Source organism: Hyperolius riggenbachi, chromosome 1, assembly GCF_040937935.1.
Source record: "Hyperolius riggenbachi isolate aHypRig1 chromosome 1, aHypRig1.pri, whole genome shotgun sequence".
NCBI lineage: Eukaryota > Metazoa > Chordata > Amphibia > Anura > Hyperoliidae > Hyperolius > Hyperolius riggenbachi.
The window spans coordinates 156,262,337-156,282,702 of NC_090646.1; the positions used below are offsets into that span (position 1 = coordinate 156,262,337).

Here is a 20,366-nt window from a genome sequence, read left to right on the forward strand (position 1 = left end):
TTAGTGGTTAATAGCAAAGTCCCTATAAGTCCTAGAAACACCAAATTTTCAGGGTTTATTAAACTGAATCTTGTGAACAAGATGAAAAAAAAGTTTTCAAAAAGACCTTATAGTTTTTGGGAAAATCAATGTTAAAGTCGGTGGAAATGTCCACGATTTCTGGCGGAAATCCGCATCGTAATGCAGAAATTGGTATTGGAAAGCGGAATCGGTAGCAGCAGCGGTGATTGGCAATGGCGTAATGCGGATTTTCCGCAAAATCGGAAATTGGCATTTCCAACCATTCCTACTCTGTACAATACTTTTTTAGATGAACCTGAGTATCACTCCACACATCCACCATGCACAATAGATCTCATATTAACAACATATGAAATAAAGGTCATTCCATACCTCTCCCAGTTCTACTAACAGTTCACAATATCTTTGGATCTGTCCTAGTCTCAAATGGATCTCTGCAGCTTCTTTCAACCTTTCTTCTTTGCTGGGAGCGCCAATACCACCGCCAAACTTGGACATCTTCACAGTTGTCAGCTCCTGGGCTTTAGACTAGGTCAAACATAGACACATATGTTCAATATGTATTTACCCCTCGAAATAGTATTTTACTGTGTCGTATGTTATTTGTATGTAATCAATTTATGCTGCCTCCAGACCTATAAAAGGTTATAATTCTGTACTTCTATCAGCCTTATCAGGAAACCTTCCTTTATGGGACTACCATTGTATTTCTTTTTTTTTACTTTTTTTTTCTTTAACCCTCCTGGCGGTTAATTTTTTCTGCCACATAGGCAGAAATCCATTTTTTTTTTATTTATTTATTTTTGTTTCATGTAAAGCTACCAGAGTGGTAGCTACATGAAACACCACTAGAGGGCGCATGTGTCCCTCTAGTGCGATCGTCGCTGGCATCAATAGCAAACAGGGGAACGCATATATAACGCGTTCTAATGTTTGGCTTCTCCTGTCGCCATGGCGATGATCGGAATGACGTCATGGACGTCAGCCGACGTCCTGACGTCAGACGCCTCCGATCCAGCCCATAGCGCTGCCTGGAACTCATTGGTCCAGGCAGCGCAGGACTCTGGCGGGGGGGGGGGCCTCTTCAGCCGCTGCGTGCGGGCACTTTAAATGGGGCAAATCGCCCCGCCAGGGGCAGAGATATCCTCCTGCGTGGCATAGCCCAAACTCAGCTCGGGCTTACAGCCAGGAAGGTTAAAGCAAGCCTGAAGCAAAAACAAAAACTTATATAATGAATTGTATGTGTAGTACAGATAATGAAGAGAACATCAGTAGCAAAGAAAAGAGTCTCATATTTGTATTTTAAGTTATGTATGGTAATTGCTTTTTTTTATAATATTGCATCATACTGTCATAGTTGCAGCTTTAAAATCACACTCTGTCTTTCAAGCTATAAAATAAAGCAGAAATAATGACCCTTTGAACTTTCCTGCAGTAAAACTTTATCTCAAGTTGCATTTCACTGTTTCTTGACTGTTTAAGTGCTTCTGAAAACAGGACTGTATTTTACCCAGTGGGTCCAATAGCTCAGGGAAGCTCTTTTGCATAGATAACAACTGCAGCTTTTTAACAGTTCCTGCACTGGAAAACAATATGAGACTCAGTTCTTTGCTACTAATGTTGTATTTCTTAGCTGTACTACACATACAATTCATTATCTCATAAGTTTATTTTCACGTCAGGTTAAAGTGCCAGGCTGTTCGCAGTTGTACTTATCTGCTGATTTCCATATTTATAAAAGGAACAATCAATGAGGACTTTTGTAATTGTGTACACACACACACACATACAGTGGGTTGCAAAAGTATTCGGCCCCCTTGAAGTTTTCCACATTTATTCATATTACTGCCACAAACATGAATCAATTTTATTGGAATTCCACATGAAAGACCAATATAAAGTGGTGTACATGTGAGAAGTGGAACGAAAATCATACATGATTCCAAACATTTTTTATAAATAACTGCAAAGTGGGGTGTGGATAATTATTCGGCCCCCTTTGATCTGAGTGCAGTCAGTTGCCTATAGACATTGCCTGATGAGTGCTACTGACTAAATAGAGTGCACCTGTGTGTAATCTAATGTCAGTACAAATACAGCTGCTCTGTGAGGGCCTCAGAGGTTGTCTAAGAGAATATTGGGAGCAACAACACCGTGAAGTCCAAAAAACACACAAGAAAGGTCAGGGATCAAGTTATTGAGAAATTTAAAGCAGGCTTAGGCTACAAAAAGATTTCCAAAGCCTTGAACATCCCACGGAGCACTGTTCAAGCAATCATTCAGAAATGGAAGGAGTATGGCACAACTGTACACCTACCAAGACAAGGCCGTCCACCTAAACTCATAGGCCGAACAAGGAGAGCGCTGATCAGAAATGCAGTCAAGAGGCCCATGGTGACTCTGGACGAGCTGCAGAGATCTACAGCTAAGGTGGGAGACTCTGTCCATAGGACAACTATTAGTCATGCACTGTACAAAGTTGGCCTTTAGTTGGCCTTTATGGAAGAGTGGCAAGAAGAAAGGCATTGTTAACAGAAAGCATAAGAAGTCCCGTTTGCAGTTTGCCACAAGCCATGTGGGGGACACAGCAACCATGTGGAAGAAGGTGCTCTGGTCAGATGAGACCAAAATGGATCTTTTTGGCCAAAATGCAAAACGCCTTGTGTGGCAGAAAACTAACACTGCACATCACTCTGAACACACCATCCCCACTGTCAAATATGGTGATGGCAGCATCATGCTCGGGGGGTGCATCTCTTCAGCAGGGGCAGGGAAGCTGGTCAGAGTTGATAGGAAGATGGATGGAGCCAAATAAAGGGCAAACTTGGAAGAAAACCTCTTGGAGACTGCAAAAGACTTGAGACTGGGGCGGAGGTTCACCTTCCAGCAAGACAATGACCCTAAACATAAAGCCAGGGCAACAATGGAATGGTTTAAAACTAAACATATCTATGTGTTAGAATAGCTCAGTCAAAGTCCAGATTTAAATCCAATCGAGAATCTGTGGCAAGATCTGAAAACTGCTGTTCACAAACGCTGTCCATCTAATCTGACTGAGCTGGAGCTGTTTTGCAAAGAAGAATGGGCAAGGATTTCAGTCTCTAGATGTGCAAAGCTGGTAGAGACATACCCTAAAAGACTGGCAGCTGTAATTGCAGCAAAAGGTGGTTCTACAAAGTATTGATTCAGGGGACCGAATAATTACGCACACCCCACTTTGCAGTTATTTATTTGTATGATTTTCGATCCACTTCTCACATGTACACCACTTTATATTGGTCTTTCACGTGGAATTCCAATAAAATTGATGCATGTTTGTGGCAGTAATGTGACAAAATATGGAAAACTTCAAGGGGGCCGAATACTTTTGCAACCCACTGTATATATATACAGTATATATATATATATATATATATATATATGGAGAGATAAAGAGAGAGAGAGAGAGAGAGAGAGTGAGAAGAGAGATGTATATATATATATATATATATATATATATATATATATATATATATATATATATATATATATATATGTACCTTCCACTTATACATTTCATTGGATATATTGTCAGCTCAACCCACTGAGGACATGTTCACACTGTCATTTCTGACATCCGTTACATCAGAGTTCCCCAACCCTGTCCTCAAGGCCCACCAACAGTACGTGTTTTGCAGGAAACCACAAACATGCACAGGTGGGGCAATTAACCACATCAACCCTCAGTCGTTTTCACTTTATGCATCCGAGCAATGTTCACCTCCCATTCATTAGCCTATAACTTTATCACTACTTATCACAATGAACTGATCTATGTCTTGTTTTTTCCGCCACCAATAAGGCTTTCTTTGGGGGTACATTTTGCTAAGAGCCACTTTACTGTAAATGCATTTTAACAGGAAGAATAAGAAAAAAACGGAAAAAAATTCATTATTTCTCAGTTTTCAGCCATTATAGTGTTAAAATAATACATGCCTCCATAATTAAAACCCACATATTGTATGTGCCCATTTCTCCCGGATATTACACCATTTAAATTATGTCCCTATCACAATGTATGACGGCAATATTTTATATGGAAATAAAGGTGCATTTTTTCCGTTTTGCATCCATCACTATTTACAAGCTTATAATAATAAAAAAAAAAAAAAAAAAAGAATCTTTACATAGATATTTAACCACTTCACCACTGAGGGGTTTTACCCCTTGAGCACCAGAGCAATTTTTACCTTTCAGCGCTCCTTCCATGCAGTCGTCTATAACATTATTATTACTTATCGCAATGAAATGAACTATATCTTGTTTTTTCCGCCACCAATTAGGCTTTATTTAGGTGGGACAATATGCCAAGAATTATTTTATTCTAAATATGTTTTAATGGGAAAATAGGAAAAATGTGGGAAAAAATTCATTATTTTTCAGTTTTCGGCCATTATAGTTTTTAAATAATGCATGCTACTGTAATTAAAACCCATGAAATGTATTTGCCCATTTGTCCCGGTTATAAAACCGTTTAAATTATGTCCCTATTACAATGTTTGGCGCCAATATTTTATTTGGAAATAAAGGAGCATTTTTTTCAGTTTTGCGTCCATCTCTAATTACAAGCCCATAGTTTATAAAGTAACAGTGTTGTACCCTCCTGACATAAATATTTAAAAAGTTCAGTCCCTAAGGTAACTATTTATGTATTTTTTTTAATTGTAAATTTTTTTATTTTTTTTTAATTACAAAAAAAAATTAAAATGGGGAGAGTGGGAGGTAATGAGTTAATTTTTTGTGTATAAGTAATGTATTTGTATGTGAAAAATGCTTTAGGGTGTAGTTTTACTATTTGGCCACAAGATGGCAACAGTAACTTTTTGTTTAATGCAACCTGCAAGCGTCCTTCTGGACGCTTGGAGGAAGTACTAGGAGGCTGGGAAATCGGAGAAGCAGCGGATCATTGCGGGGCTTAGATCAACGAACGGGAATGGATTTTCCCGTTCATTGATCTCCGGGCGAGCGGCCGGCAGCGTGTTTACGAGCGGGAGTGCGCGCTAGAGCGAGCAGGAGCGCGGGCAGCGGCGGGAGCGCGGAAAGTACGGATTTCTCTGTCCCTAGGGGTGAAAGGATGGAAAAAGGGACGGAGAAATTCGTACGGGTGGGGGTAGAGTGGTTAAAAAGTTTAGACCCTTAGGTAAATATTTACGTGGTTTTTTTAATGAATTTTTTTTTTTGTATTAAACATTTTATATAAGTGTTTTTGGGAGGGTGGGATGTAAATAGGATTTTTTTTTAATGTTTATAATTATATATTTTATTTTTTTATATATTCTGTTGTAGTGTTACTTTTTAGCCACAAGATGGCAGCCAAGATTTTTTAACTGTGACGTCACTCTAAGCGTAACACGTACGCTTTGAGAGACGCAGGGGGACATAGGAAGCAGAAAAAGCTCAGCCTCCGTGAGAGGCTGACGCTTTTTCGCAGGGGGAGAGCAATCAGTGATCGGGCACCATAGCCCGATTCACTGATTGCCCGGCTAGCGAACCGCAGGCCGGGAATGCGCGTGCACGATTGGCCGCGGGAGCGCTCATAGCCTCCCGGACGTAGCCAGCACGTCCGGGAGGCTAAAGTAGTTAATGTCTCAGCAGAGCTGATTAGCTACCTCTGGATTTCCACAAAACATGCACTGTTGGTGGGCCTTGAGGACAGGGCTGGGGAACACTGCGTTACATCATGTGATGTAAACATCATATGACGTAACTCTGACCCCCAAGGATCCACTATCCTACATAGCTCAAGTGACACATATGAGTATTTGGGTCATCTTCTCATCACATTATTTTCACACCTTCAGCCCTGTCATTATAAAAATGCATCTTTATCTTTTTAAAAACAGAGTTGCAAGGATTTTAACAAATTACCAGGATGCTTAATGAACTTAATTTACATCTTTATTAATATGCATAAAAAAGTATAAAAACAATCTGTGTGCTTCCCATTACTTGTGCCTAGCATGGAACCAATGTGCTAGGAGTCACATCCTGGCATTGTGCCCAGTCTGGCAGATCTCTGAGTGCTGGATGAGATATTTGTGATTCACAAGCTAAAGCCCACACTGTGAGGGCTGCAGACAGTCAGCTGAGATCATCCTGCTGTCATGCTTTTATACCATGCTGTGGAGAATCTCTGGAGATTCCTGCACTGATGCAACAGAGCTACTTTATGCAGGATGCACAAAAACAGGCAAAGTGAGCATCAACAGTGGCATAGCTGCACAGCCATGGGCCCTAGTGCAATATTTACACTGGGTCCCCCTGTGCAGTCCTGTATGTATAATAATGACATAATAGTGACCAGGACTATGTGAGAGAGGTGTAAATGGGAAAAGGAACGGTTTGTTAAAGTGGAATGAATCCCAGCATTTCTTCTTTGCTCTAAAAGGTTATTTACAGCATATAATATGCTAACACATTTTTTTTTTGTAAAACAGCATTCAAAGGGTTAAATCACAGGACTGACTTTTTCTCTTGCAGGGGCACCCACATCCGAAATGGTGATAACCTTATCTTGTGTTTATATTCTTAACTTGATACAATTAAGTAAACATTCTCTGACTGTGCAGAAACTTCTGCTAATGAGTCACGAACTGAAACACTGCAGAAATCATTACTGGCTGCATTTACAATAGACATACACCAGTTAAGAAATAAATGCACCAGCAGCTTTCAAAGTAAATAAAATGAACTTTGGGAACTTATAATTTCTAAATGAATAATAATACTTGTGCACAAAAGCAAATATGATAATTGTATGGGTTATAAAAAGTAGGAAAACACATTTTTATTGAATATTTTGTCAGAGTTTAAAACCGCTTTAAGTGGTTTTGTTAACCACTATTCAAAGCACATATAGAGATGATCATTACCACTTCAGCACCAATAAAGGGCTAATACAGCGACTGGAGGAGGGCCTTATGTGGAAACTTAGGCTCCTTTCACACTGGGAGGATTTTATGGAGTTGCATTACCCTTTTTTTTTTTACCACAGGGTAACGCTAAGGCAATGAAAACCTATGAGGCATTTTATACCTCGCTGTAGACTAGTTCCAGGGTGTTGACACTACGGACCTCACACCCAAGACTAGCACTGTGTACTTGTATTACCTTAGCCCGCCTCTAGGGTGTAGAGAGCTAGGATCTCACATCCAGTTAGGGCAAGTCTGTTCATCTTAGCAGCAGGGCATCCTGCAACCAAGCCTAGGCCCCTCTCCTAGGGAGCCTTTATGCTATAGGGATTCACCCACAGTCTGGGGTGAATTCCCTTCTTCTTCTAACCTCCAGCTCCTCTGGTGGTTCTCACTCAAAGTGCTACTGTTACACCAAAACACTCATATCTCAGGTGTCCAGAGGTTAGACATACCTGGATTATTGGTGATTCTGCAGATCATCCATAAGCTGGTGTATATCTGCATTGCTGGTGATTCTGCAGATCACCAATAATCAGATTCTCTCTCTGCGTGTTGACACCAATCGTTACAGAACGGCAGACCCAAACAATATGGACGCACTTGACAGTCGTCTGCTTGCAATCACCACCTCGGTGGAGAATTGCATCAGCGTGCTGGATAGTCATCAGACCCAGATCAATGCCTTGTCTGGGTCTATACAAGCCCTTCAGACGACTGTTAACGCAGTGCGATCCCCTCTTGTTACAGACTTACGTATGCCTGTGCCCGAGAAGTTTTCTGGTCATAGATCTGACTTTCAAAACTTTAAAAGTCGAGTGTTATCTTACTTTGAGTTGAGACCTAATGCTTCAGGTACTGTTGCACAGAGAATTATCTTTATTAAGACACTGTTGACTGGGGATTCCCAGACCTGGGCATATGGTCTTCAACCAGGGGATGGGGCCCTGACCTCTGTGGAGGAATTTTTCACAGCTATGGCTATAATTTACGATGATCCGGACTTTGCTTCGACCGCTGATCGGAAGCTCAAGATGTTGCGGCAAGGCAAGGATTCGGTAGAGACTTATGCAGCTGAGTTCAGGAAGTGGGCGGTGTCAGCTAGATGGGGCTCATTTGCGTTATTAGATGCAGTGTCTAATCTGATGTTGGGATATCCTGAGCCAAAAACTATTGATGAGGCCATTTCCCTAGCAATCAGAGTGGACCATCGCCTACGGTGTCAGAGACAAAGTCGGGGCAGGAATAGTGTGAGATACGTTTCCTATGCTTCCTCTCCACCTACGTCACCTCCCCCTGAACCCATGCAGATTGGTCGGTCAAAATTGTCCCGGGTCGAGCAGAGTCGTAGAAAAGCTAAACAGCTCTGCTTGTACTGTGCAGAGGAGGGTCATAAAGCACAGAACTGTCCCAAAAAAATCGGGAAACGCTGCCGCCTAGGAGTAGTCAGAGGTAACACCCTAGGCGTGCAGAATTTACCTCTCAAAGACGATCGCTTGCTCCTCCCATGCGCCATTTCATGGGAGGACCAGACAGTTTCTACTGAGGCCTTTCTCGACTCTGGCTCGGCCGCCAATTTTATCGACTATGATTTTGCTAGAAAATTGGGAATTCCTATTTTCCCGTTAAGTTATAAGGTGTTAGTTACTGCGGTGGATGACTCTCCTCTGCAGAGTAAATACCCTCTGTCTCAGACTCCAGAGTTGGGGGTCACCATTGGGGTTTTACATAGAGAGAGTCTGCAGTTTTTTGTGTTACGAATGGCAACTTCCACCATTATCCTTGGTCTGCCATGGTTACGACTCCACGCCCCTCAGATTGATTGGGCCTCTGGTCAGCTAACGAGCTGGTCTACCCGCTGCTATCATCATTGTTTGGCGAAGGTAACCATGGGTAACACCAGAATTCAGGTGGAGGGATTGCCAGAGCAGTATAAAGATTTTACTGATGTCTTTTGTCCTAAGTCAGCGGACAGACTACCTCCTCACCGTCCCTTTGATTGTCCGATTGATTTAAGATCTGGTTGTATGCCTTCTAGGGGTCACCTTTATAACGTGTCCGGGCCAGAAAAGTTGGCAATGCAGGAGTACATCAAAGAAAATTTAGCTAAGGGATTTATCCGCCCCTCCCGGTCACCTGCAGGCGCTGGGTTCTTTTTTGTTAAGAAAAAAGATGGAGGCCTCCGTCCCTGCATTGACTATCGGGGTCTAAATAAGATCACTGTGAAAAATCGTTACCCACTCCCTCTGATTGACGATTTATTCTCCCAGATCACCAATGCTAAAATTTTCTCGAAATTGGACTTACAGAGACTCTGAAGCGAGAATAAATCTCGCTTCAGAGCTCATACTTAGCAGGCGCATGTGTGCCCCTGCTAAACCGCCGCTATCGCGCCGCTAAACGGGGGTCCCTTCACCCCCAAACCCACCCCCGCAAGACTTGGTCGTAGTCTTGGTCGTAAATCTTCCCTGCCTCCAGTCGCGTCTATCAGACGCGCATCGCCGCCTCTCCCCCACCCCTCTCAGTGAAGGAAGACTGAGAGGGGCGGGGGAGAGGCGGAGATACGCGTCTGACAGACGCGCGTGGGGCAGGGCTGAGGCGGTTAGCCCTGCCCCAATGCGGAAGCGCTCCCCTGCTTTACGGAGCGGATTTGGGGGTGAAGGGACTCCCGTTAAGCCGCGGGATAGCGGTGGTTTAGCAGGGGCACACATGCCCCTGTTATCTATGAGGTCTGAAGCGAGATTTATTCTCGCTTCAGACTCTCTTTAAGGGGTGCATACAACCTGGTGTGCATCAGGGACGGTGACGAGTGGAAGACGGCCTTTAATACACCCGATGGGCATTACGAGTACTTAGTGATGCCCTTCGGGTTGTGCAACGCCCCGGCCGTCTTCCAGGAGCTGATTAACGAAGTTTTCAGAGCAATTTTGGGTAAATTTGCATTAGTATATCTTGATGATATACTAGTCTTTTCAGCCACTCTTGCCGAACATCGGAGACATGTCAAGTATGTGTTGGAAAGACTAAGACAGAATCAATTGTATGCCAAACTGGAAAAGTGCATTTTTGAGGTGACCTCTGTTGCGTTTTTGGGGTATGTAATATCTACCTCGGGCCTCTCTATGGACCCTGGGAAATTCTCTGCTGTACTGGACTGGCCACAGCCTGTAGGTCTGAAGGCCCTCCAGAGATACCTGAGTTTTGCGAATTACTACAGGAGATTTATTAAGGGATACTCTACACTGGTTGCGCCCCTCACCAGTCTCACTAAGAAAGGGGCTGATACTCACCACTGGTCCGAGGAAGCTCTTACGGCTTTTGATACCCTAAAGAAACTGTTCTGTTCTGCTCCTATTCTGAGACATGTCGATGTCACCTTCCCGTTCATAATAGAGGTTGATGCCTCTGAGGTGGGGGTGGGGGCTGTGCTGTCTCAGCGTTCCGGTTTGCAGGGTAAGCTACATCCATGCGCCTACTTCTCCCGTAGGTTTTCCCCAGCGGAGAGAAACTACGATATAGGCAACCGAGTACTCCTGGCCATCAAGTTAGCCTTTGGTTAGAGGGAGCAGAACATGTTATTACAATTTACACAGATCATAAAAACTTGGAGTACATAGAGAATGCTAAGAGACTCAGTCCCCGACAGGCCCGGTGGTCACTGTTCTTTTCCAGATTCAGTTTTGTAATTACGTACACTCCTGGTAGTAGAAATGTTAAGGCTGATGCCTTGTCCAGGTGTTTCGAGCCCGAGACGGCACAGCCCTCGGCACCCGAGACTATTCTGCCTTTGGATTGTGGTTTTGGCAGCCACAGAAACCTGGAGGGATTGGGCTGCCACGCTGGCCTCATACCAGCAGGATGTCCCAGAAGGAAAGCCTGAGGGAGTGTTGTTTGTGCCCCTGCCCTTTCGTCTACAGCTCTTACAGCTGTTCCACTCCCATAAGAATGCTGGTCATCCAGGGGCCACCAGGACACAGGATCTCCTTGCCAGGTGTGAATGGTGGCCATCGTTGCCCACAGATTGTAAAGAGTTTGTGAGAGAGTGTGCTGTGTGTGGAACTTTGCAGCCTTTGCCGGTTCCAAGTGAACCGTGGACTCATCTGTCCATGGATTTTGTGGGTGAACTCCCCAAATCTAAAGGCATGACTGTCATCTGGGTGGTAGTAGACAGATTCAGCAAGATGGCCCATTTTATTCCTCTGAAAGGACTCCCCTCCGCCCAAGAGCTGGCTAACCTCTTCATCCAGCACATTTTTCGGCTGCATGGCATTCCGGAGAATGTAGTGTCAGATAGGGGAGTCCAATTCGTTTCTAAGTTCTGGAGGGCATTTTGTCATCTTATGGGCATAGATCTTTCATTTTCGTCAGGCTACCACCCGCAGACAAATGGCCAGACCGAGAGGGTCAACCAATCCATGGAACAGTTTCTCAGATGCTATGTAGCTGATGCGCAAACCGACTGGGTAAAGTTTTTACCTTTCGCTGAGTTTGCGCACAACAACCTGAAAAGTTTTTCCTCCGGGTTTTCCCCTTTTCAGGTAGTGTCGGGAAGGTCCCCTAAGTTTGCTCCTTTGCCAGTGGCATCTACTCCTTTCCCAGCATTAGAGGATTGGCAGGTGGCATTAAAACAAATTTGGGCTCTGGTGAAAACAAATTTGGGTAAGGCTTTCAAGTCTCAGAAAAAGCAGGCTGACAAGAGACGCTCTGCTGAATGGGACTTTTCACCAGGAGAATTGGTCTGGGTGTCTACGCGACATCTGGCATTAAAACAACTGTCACCCAAATTAGGACCTAGGTTTGTTGGGCCATTTCCAGTCACCAAAAAGATTAATGCTGTCACTTATGCCGTTGATCTTCCTACCAGTATGCGAGGTGTAAGATCATTCCACGTGTCATTGCTCAAGCTGGCAGTACAGGTGGATTCCACTCCCCCCCCCCCCCCCCCTGTATTGATTGACGATGAACCTGAGTATGAGGTTGAGAAGATTCTGGACTCCCGGCTAGTGCAAAATTCTGTGCAATATTTGGTACACTGGAAAGGTTATGGTGTGGAGGATAAAGCTTGGGTACCAGAATGCCGTATGCACGCAGAGGAATTGAGGAAAGAGTTCCATGACTTACATCCTGGGAAGCCTGGTGGGAAGTGTCCGGAGTCCACTCCTCTGGGGGGGGGGGGGGTACTGTGAAGGATTTCGGAATAGCCGCCGCGTGCTCTGACGGCGTGGCGGCTACTTCCGCGTCCAGTCCGGCGGTTTACGCGCGGCGACATGTGTCTGATGTGGTACAGCCTTCCTGTGCACATAGGCTGAGGAATACACGCGCGCGCGCGGAAAGACAGAAGCTTTATGGGAAGCAGAGAGGGATCAGCTGACTCCCTTGGTCAGCTGATCCCAGGATGTATGCGGATTGGCTGGAGGGGACTGGGCGGCGCTGATCAGCGCGGCACTATATAACCACTCGTCCCTCAGTCTCACGTTGTCTGCCGTTGCAAATGCTTAACGTGTTGGCACACAGACCTCAGTCAGATCCCACAGTGTGTTAGAACCAGGAGGACCTGGGAATTCACACTGAGCTAGATTATTCTCGCAATGTTATGTTATAGACTAGTTCCAGGGTGTTGTGACTACGGACCTCACACCCAAGCCTAGGATACTGTGTCAATGCTATGTTATGCTATAGACTAGTTCCAGGGTGTTGTGACTACGGACCTCACACCCAAGCCTAGGATACTATGTCGATGCTATGTTATGCTGTAGACTAGTTCCAGGGTGTTGACACTACGGACCTCACACCCAAGACTAGCACTGTGTACTTGTATTACCTTAGCCTGCCTCTAGGGTGTAGAGAGCTAGGATCTCACATCCAGTTAGGGCAAGTCTGTTCATCTTAGCAGCAGGGCATCCTGCAACCAAGCCTAGGCCCCTCTCCTAGGGAGCCTTTAGCCTATTGGGATTCACCCACAGTCTGGGGTGAATTCCCTTCTTCTTCTAACCTCCAGCTCCTCTGGTGGTTCTCACTCAAAGTGCTACTGTTACACCAAAACACTCATATCTCAGGTGTCCAGAGGTTAGACATACCTGGATTATTGGTGATTCTGCAGATCATCCATAATCTGGTGTATATCTGCATTGCTGGTGATTCTGCAGATCACCAATAATCAGATTCTCTCTCTGCATGTTGACACCAATCGTTACAACAGTGTATGGTTACTTTTACAGATGTTTGCATCTGTTTACTGTGAAATTACTTAATCTGCTATGAAACCTGCACATCAAACAGCTTCCATATCCTTGTGCTATGTTACTGCTATGGGCAAGATGGATTCATCAGTTTACAGCAAATGAACAATGTAAACATAGAGGGTTTATTACTGCACTTACTGTCTTAAATCTAACAAGATGCTTCATGTGCATAATCCCTTTGCAGTAGTTCTGTGGGAGAAGGCTGTCATCTTGACCTTGCAACACTGCAACCAAGTCCCATAAATTTTTACTGCCTCCCGGAGGCTAAAAGAGACAGAGAGAGGAATACAGTATATCATGAGCGGAGAGAGCTGTGTGCAGAAATCTGTGCAAGAAATGCTGTAGGGAAGAAAAGCTTCTCTGCTGCAGTTTATAAATGCAGTGACATTGCCATTACATACCAGTGGCAAATGCACTCTGGGCAAAAAAAAAACATTCAACAGTATAGTAACCAGTTACAGTTGTGTCTGATTTCTGGATGCTTTGCTTAGAAGAATGTGATCAACCCAATGAAAGTAGTTTAAAGGATACCTGTAGCCACCTAAAATAAAGTTACATACTCACCTAAGAAGTCTTCCGGGGTCTCTCAAGCTCCTTGCTCAAATTTCAAATTTCCCTCTGGCTGAGTCTTTGGGTCTCCCTAGAAAGCTTCAGAAGTACTCCGGTCTACTAGTACTTCTGAAGACAAACAGCACACGCAAGTCCACCCTTACAAACACCCGACTTACGAACGACCCGCTGTTATAAATGGCCTAAAATTTGGAATTTTTCAAAAAGACGTTTTTTGAGAAAATGGATTCTAAAAAATTTGAAGACATTTTTTTTTAAACCAGTAAGATGCCATTTTGCTGTGGTACACTGAAGGCAGGGGGGACAGAGAAAATGACACAGTGGAGGGACAGAGGGGGACACTGGAGGCTGGGGGGAGAGAGGTAACACAGTGGGGGGACACTGAAGGAACGGGGGACAGAAATGACACAGTGGGGGGACACTAAAGGCACGGGAGCACAGAGGTAAAACAGAGGGGGACACTTGAGGCACAGGGGGTATAGAGGAGGTGCAAGGAACAGAGATGGCACAGTGTTTCAACTTAAAGGACCACTACAGTGAAAAAAGTAAACCGTTCAAATCTGACATAACCAACAGGTTTTGGACTCGGCCATCTCCTCACAGGGGATTCTCAGGTATTTCTTTGTTTGTAAAAGCACTTCCTGAACAGCAGTTGCTCACTAAAACTAACAAAACATGTGCATGCAAGTAGGAAGGCTAGCTGGTATCTTACTATTTTGGCAGTTAAACTTAGCAACGACCATTCAGAAAATGTTTTTGAAAACAAAGAAAACCCTAAGAACAGAGAATCAAACATCCCCCCCCCCCGCCCCCCCCATGAAAAGATGAACAATAGGCTGTCTAAGTGGCGTTTAATCTTTGTGTCACTTACTATCAATTCAACCGTGAGGCCAGATTCACTAAACTTCATTAAGATTGTCATATGCAAGCCTTATGTAGCACACATTACCCAAGCAATGCGAGTGCTACCCAGTTAAAGCGGTATTGTCACCATAAAAATCAAAGTTCTACAGCAACTGGTCTGAGTGTATTAAGTAATAAAGATGCTAATCCTGCATTCAAAACTTTTTCTGCTATTATGGTTTGTAGTTATCATATACTTTAGGAGCACTGGCCCTAGTGCCAAACAGTGCCAAAGAGCTGAATGCTGGGAGTTCTTGTTATCTCTAATATATTCCTCCTCTTCCATTTATTTCCCTCCCTATCTGCTTATCAGAAACACCCTCTGATTACTTGTGTTTACAAGCAAGGCTGAGGTGACTCAGAGATTGGAGGATAAGACAGTGTAGTTGCTAGTATACACCTCAGTGGGAGTGTCTGAAGACTCTGGGAGGAGGGCAGATAATGAATACACAATGAGCAAGAGAAGGGGGTGGGTGGGAAACAAGAGTCAGGGAGGATTTGATGTCAGCATTAGCTTGGCAAGATGGACACTGCCTAGAATAGGATTTTCTGCTTTTCCTTTATAAAATTCACAGGAATCATTAGGTGGATAGCACAATACATCTGTTATGTAAGTAGAAGTAGTATTTATCTACTTATTTATGTGTTTTTTATTTCTAGGCTAGCATGGGTGTCACTTGTTCTTTAACACAGGTTGCGCTAATTGCACAATGTGGGATTAATAGTCTGCAGAACTGTAAAATATGCGCATGGCAATTTTACCAAAGTTAAGTAAATTTTACCCTTTGTGTCGAATGTAGTCACAGCCATTAGAGAAAGAATCTGCAAATCTATATACATAACATTGTGGAATATATATGGTAAAAACTATTAAAAGTCAGTCATAATAAACATTTCTTTTTTGCAATCTGTACAATACTCAAAATCAAATGGTTCTATAATTCCCATTGAACCCCTTTGTGATCAAGGCATCTCTGTACCTTAGTGACAAAACTTGGCTTTATAAGCCTGCTTTGTCACATGAGTGTCAGCCAGTCAGTGTGCAAGATGAACCAAGCTGCCCTGACCAACAGACAGCCACAAGGTGAGCACATTTCCTGTTGGTACAGGGTACACATACATAGATCAGTGGTGTTCCTAACAAAAGCACAGGGTCAACTCTCCTTTTGGGTGCAATATTCCCAGTGTTGGAACTAACTGCTGGCAGCATCCTCCAGCTGTTATATATAGTCTGTGCAATGAGTTTTGTTTCTGTTTTATGCCTATGAGGAATGAGAACCCAATGAAGAGTGATTTGATGAAGTAGCAGGTTGCCAGGGAAGTCCGTATTAAGTTTGTGGGACAGGAGCTCAGCTACCACACAAGGTGAGCATGTTTCCTGCTGGTGGCAGGCTCACATGTTCAGTAATTAAGGCACATGGATAACCCGCTTTGTGGTACAATTATAGGCATATGGTGTATACTATGAACTTTTGTTTTATTTCCCTTTGAGGTATATGCCAGTTGGAGAGTACAGGCAACAAGGGACAATCCCAAGTACTGTGTGAGGGATTGCATACAAAGAAATACTTACTGTACAACTTTTAAGTTGATTTTAAGTGGACTTTTAGTTAGTTTGTTTTGGAAGGCGCATGCAGTATGTGGTATTATGTGTAACATTGCTATTGCCTTGTAATATTTTCTTGTTGCTTACAGATAGGCACTCTGAAAACCATCTCAGTTTCTTTCCTCTAAGATTTCCAGTCAGTTTGTCCACTTCTTGCTTTATGTCACGAGACACTTTACCACACAATAAAGGCGGTGCTCCAGGTTCCATGGCACGGTCTAGGAGAGAAGAATAAACATGTGTAAAACAGGCTATGACAGTCATGCCAACAATTTACACAAATCAGATACATCGCCAGAGTGACCATCACCGATTGGATTTGTCTGCCTGGTAGCTGATCTGCCAATTTGATGGAAGTGCCAATTGAATTAGATTGTCCAGATCAGATGCCAGTTCTGGTTACAGCTAGCAGGTTTGATTTAAGGTTTTATTTGTGAATGCTTTGGTTTAACTTCTAATCACATACATTTTATGTATAGTGTGATATCCATCTAAATAAGACTGAAAAGTAAAAGTGGTTGTTTTCTTAAAGTGGACCAAACTCTTGCACAGCACACAATGAAAAGTATTTTTCCACATATATTGTAGTTGCTGAAGATATCCACTGCTTTGTGTTTGTTTAGGCAGATCAACCTGTTTAATTAGTTCTTATCATCAACTGTAAATAAACTGCAGGAGAGCTCTGCCTAGGCAGCTTTCCATATAGTAAAAACTGACACTTAACCCAGTGTCATTGCCTTCTGCAATGAATACTTGAAACCAAGTAAAACTTCAGGGTCTTTTTAGGATTTCAATACACTTTATTATTATTTTTCTATAATGGTTATCATGCTGTGGCCAATCTTTTAGCGTAAAGAGGAAGTTCTGAGCTTAGTTCCACTTTAAATAAAAAACAAAAAGAAAATACTTTTAAAAGCAGGAGATATGTAAACAAGCTGGTCTGTTTAAAAATTATGTGAAAAGGACACCTTTTAAGCAACATTGGCTCAGCATTGCTTCAGAAGCACTATCCTATATTTCAGGGGTAGGGAACCTATGACTCGGGAGCCAAATGTGGCTCTTTTGATGGCTACATCTGGCTCACAGACAAATCAATAGGGGTTGACTCACTAAGCTACACCGCTCAAGCAGCGCAGCTTAGTGTGGCAGCGCAAGTAACATTTTTAAAGTAGACACACTACTGCTGTAGCAAGCACTACTAACTTACTTGGACACCCCCAAAACTAATGGCCACTCCAATTGTCCCACCCTGGATCCTGTCAGGTCCAGTGACTTTGTAGGATGAGATCACTGCACTTTTATTGGCCCAATAAGCTACTTGACATGCAGCCTATTGGGCCAAAGTGTGGGGATCTCATCCTACAAAGTGAATCAATCCCCAAGTCAGTTAGCTAATTGTACAAGCTGTTATTTAGTTAGTCAGTATTTCTCCGGTCTGGCTCTCGGGGGAAATTGCTAATGTTGCTGAAACCCAAGAGAAACTGAAGTTGTGTCTGACACTTCCGCTGCCCAGAGGATCAACTGTATGTATACACATCACCATGGCAACAGGGACGTGAGCCCTCTGCTGCGCATGCGCACTGTCCCAGTTTGAAACGTATTGTATGGCTCTCACGGAAATACATTTTAAAATATGTGGCGTTTATGGCTCTCTCAGCCAAAAAGGTTTCTAACCCCTGCTATATTCAGTCGGGGAAGACTTAAAAGGGTGTTCTTTCTTCCTCTGCTTTGTCACAAGTCCAAGCAGTTACTTGTGATATCTTCTGAAAAGCATAGCACTGAGGGTAGTCAAAACATTGAATGCATATAAGCAATACACCGCTGCTGGTTGAATAAAGAGCTCTTCCAGCCATGGCTGCTGTGCACAGCCGATCAGGAATACAATCAAAGAGGGTGCATAGAGTGGACAGAGCACAGCTCCCGTGGATGGTAGGTACTCATGGAGGGTAGGCACATAACTTCAGATACCCTTTAAATTTGAAGTTAGCATTTTTTTGTGGCGGTTTCCTAGGTGAAATGAGAAACATTTCCTGTGTGAACACTTAGGAGAAAGGTTTACTGAATCATGTAAAATATCTGCACCACATACCGGTGTTGCCTATAATTTCTTCCCAGGGGCGGTCTGCCAAGATATTGATTTGCAATGGTGAAATCAGTGGTGTTAGTGACCAAAGACGAACAGTAGAATCTCGGGAACAAGATGCCATAGTGAATGGTCGGCTAGGGTGGCACGTCAGACCTGTAGAATAATGAGTCAATGTTTATGTTTAGCACAAAAAAGAGTAATAATCACACACAGAGCGAACTAGCAGCTAAAATATTAACCCAGTTTCCAACAGAAATATATAACTTATAGATGTGCAGATTTGCAGACAAGACGTTCACGTTCATTATATGTTTATCTATAATTGTAAGGTATGAGTAATAACTAAAGAACAAGGTTGGCAGAAACAATAACAATAACAGTTGATGTATTCAGATCACGCAGGAGGTTCTTTCTGTGTCACAGCTGGCCTATTAGCATAATGTATTTAACTACCCAAATAAAAATATGGCATTCAACTGGGGTAACTCTAGAGAAAAAAAAGAGCGAAAACAAGCAAAATAGTGGAAGAGAAAGGAGAAGAAAAAAACAGGAGAGGCAAAGCAGCTCTACTTAAAGAATTGTAGTCAAAATAACATAATTAATACATTTGCTTATTTTTTTCACAATAATAATTTATTAATTACCGTATATTCCGGCGTATAAGACAACCCCCCAACTTTTCCAGTTAAAATATAGAGTTTGGCATATACCGGTACTCGCCGTACCGGTATATGCCAAACTCTACCCCTCTTGCAATGCACACCAAATAAAAATTTTACAAAATCATATACTGGTGCTATGTACAGTATGAACAGATACTGGTGTTGCACTGTATGTGGTACCCAGTATATAACAGTATATAGGCGATTGACTGGTTGGATTGGTCAGCTCTACCTGTCTCCAAGCGGATTGGTCAGCTCTCCCTGTCTCCCTGTTTATCAGAGCAGTATGGAAGAATAGATTGTGCTGTGCCCATAAACCACGCCTCTTTACCCTTCTGGCCCACCCTTGTATCCTACTTACCTTCTACTCTGCCTTTCAGATCTCGCACATTTGCGCCTGCGCCGTTTCACTACAGTCCTCAGCAGCGAGATCTGAGAGGCGGTAACAGGATAGGGCGTATCACCCGGCATCAATGACACCCGGCGTATAAGATGACCCCTGACTTTTCAGAATATTTTCAAGGGTTAAAAAGTAGTCTTATACGCCAGAATATACTGTATTAAGTATTGTTTGCCTATTTTAAACTCTTTCCTCACCATGATTTATTTTCTGAAATGTATCACAGGCAGCAACATCTTTAGTACTGGCAAATGATCTCTGCAGCATGTTCATTCACTGAGAGTTCTGAAGCAAGTAGAAAGGATCTCTGGTCTCCCAGAATGCTCACACCAATATACATTAATATATACTATAAGAAATGTTTATGACGATGAAACAAAGATAGTTAACGTAAATGTGGGTATCCCAAATAATTTACCGAAGTCTACTATTTGTCACTATGCTTCCTCTTTAATACCTGTCTTTTTAGGAAATTATAACCAGGACCCTCCAACATGTATTGCTTGTTTTATGGGTTACAGAGGTCAGGGCAAGGTTAGGGGATGTTATTATTAGACTTATTAGACCTTTTGTTAGGCTTGGCCCAATTTTGGTCTATTAGAGCTGTAGTGGAGTATCACTGTATTTTTGTGTTACAGAGTTACATAGTTATTTGGGCTGAAAAAAAAAGACACAGGTCCATTGAGTTCAACCAGAGAATAAGGTGCAACACAAGCCTGCACCCTTACATGTCCCAGCTGATCTAGAGGAAGGCGAAATACCCTTACAAGACATGGTCCAATTAGCCCCAAAGGGTAAAAAAAATCCTGCCCGACTCTAGATGACAATCAGATAAAATCCCTGGATCAACACCACCGGGAAATACCTAGTAATTATAACCATAGATGTCTTTCAACACAAGGAAAGCATCTAAGCCCCCCTTAAAG

At 43.1% G+C, this 20,366-nt stretch overlaps 1 protein-coding gene across 5 annotated transcripts in view; it reads right to left on the reverse strand.

Annotated features, from left to right (window-relative positions):
• Positions 1–20,366, reverse strand: part of WDR17 (WD repeat domain 17) — a 168,256-nt gene that overhangs the window by 46,668 nt on the left and 101,222 nt on the right. For all 5 annotated transcript variants that reach the window (XM_068278776.1, XM_068278774.1, XM_068278775.1 and 2 more), the window contains exons 14-17: positions 18,382–18,531; positions 16,380–16,510; positions 13,352–13,477; positions 394–549 (exon numbers count right to left, since the gene is read on the reverse strand). In XM_068278776.1, the coding sequence (XP_068134877.1) occupies positions 394–549; positions 13,352–13,477; positions 16,380–16,510; positions 18,382–18,531 (563 nt within the window). The remainder of the gene's footprint in view (positions 1–393; positions 550–13,351; positions 13,478–16,379; positions 16,511–18,381; positions 18,532–20,366) is intronic.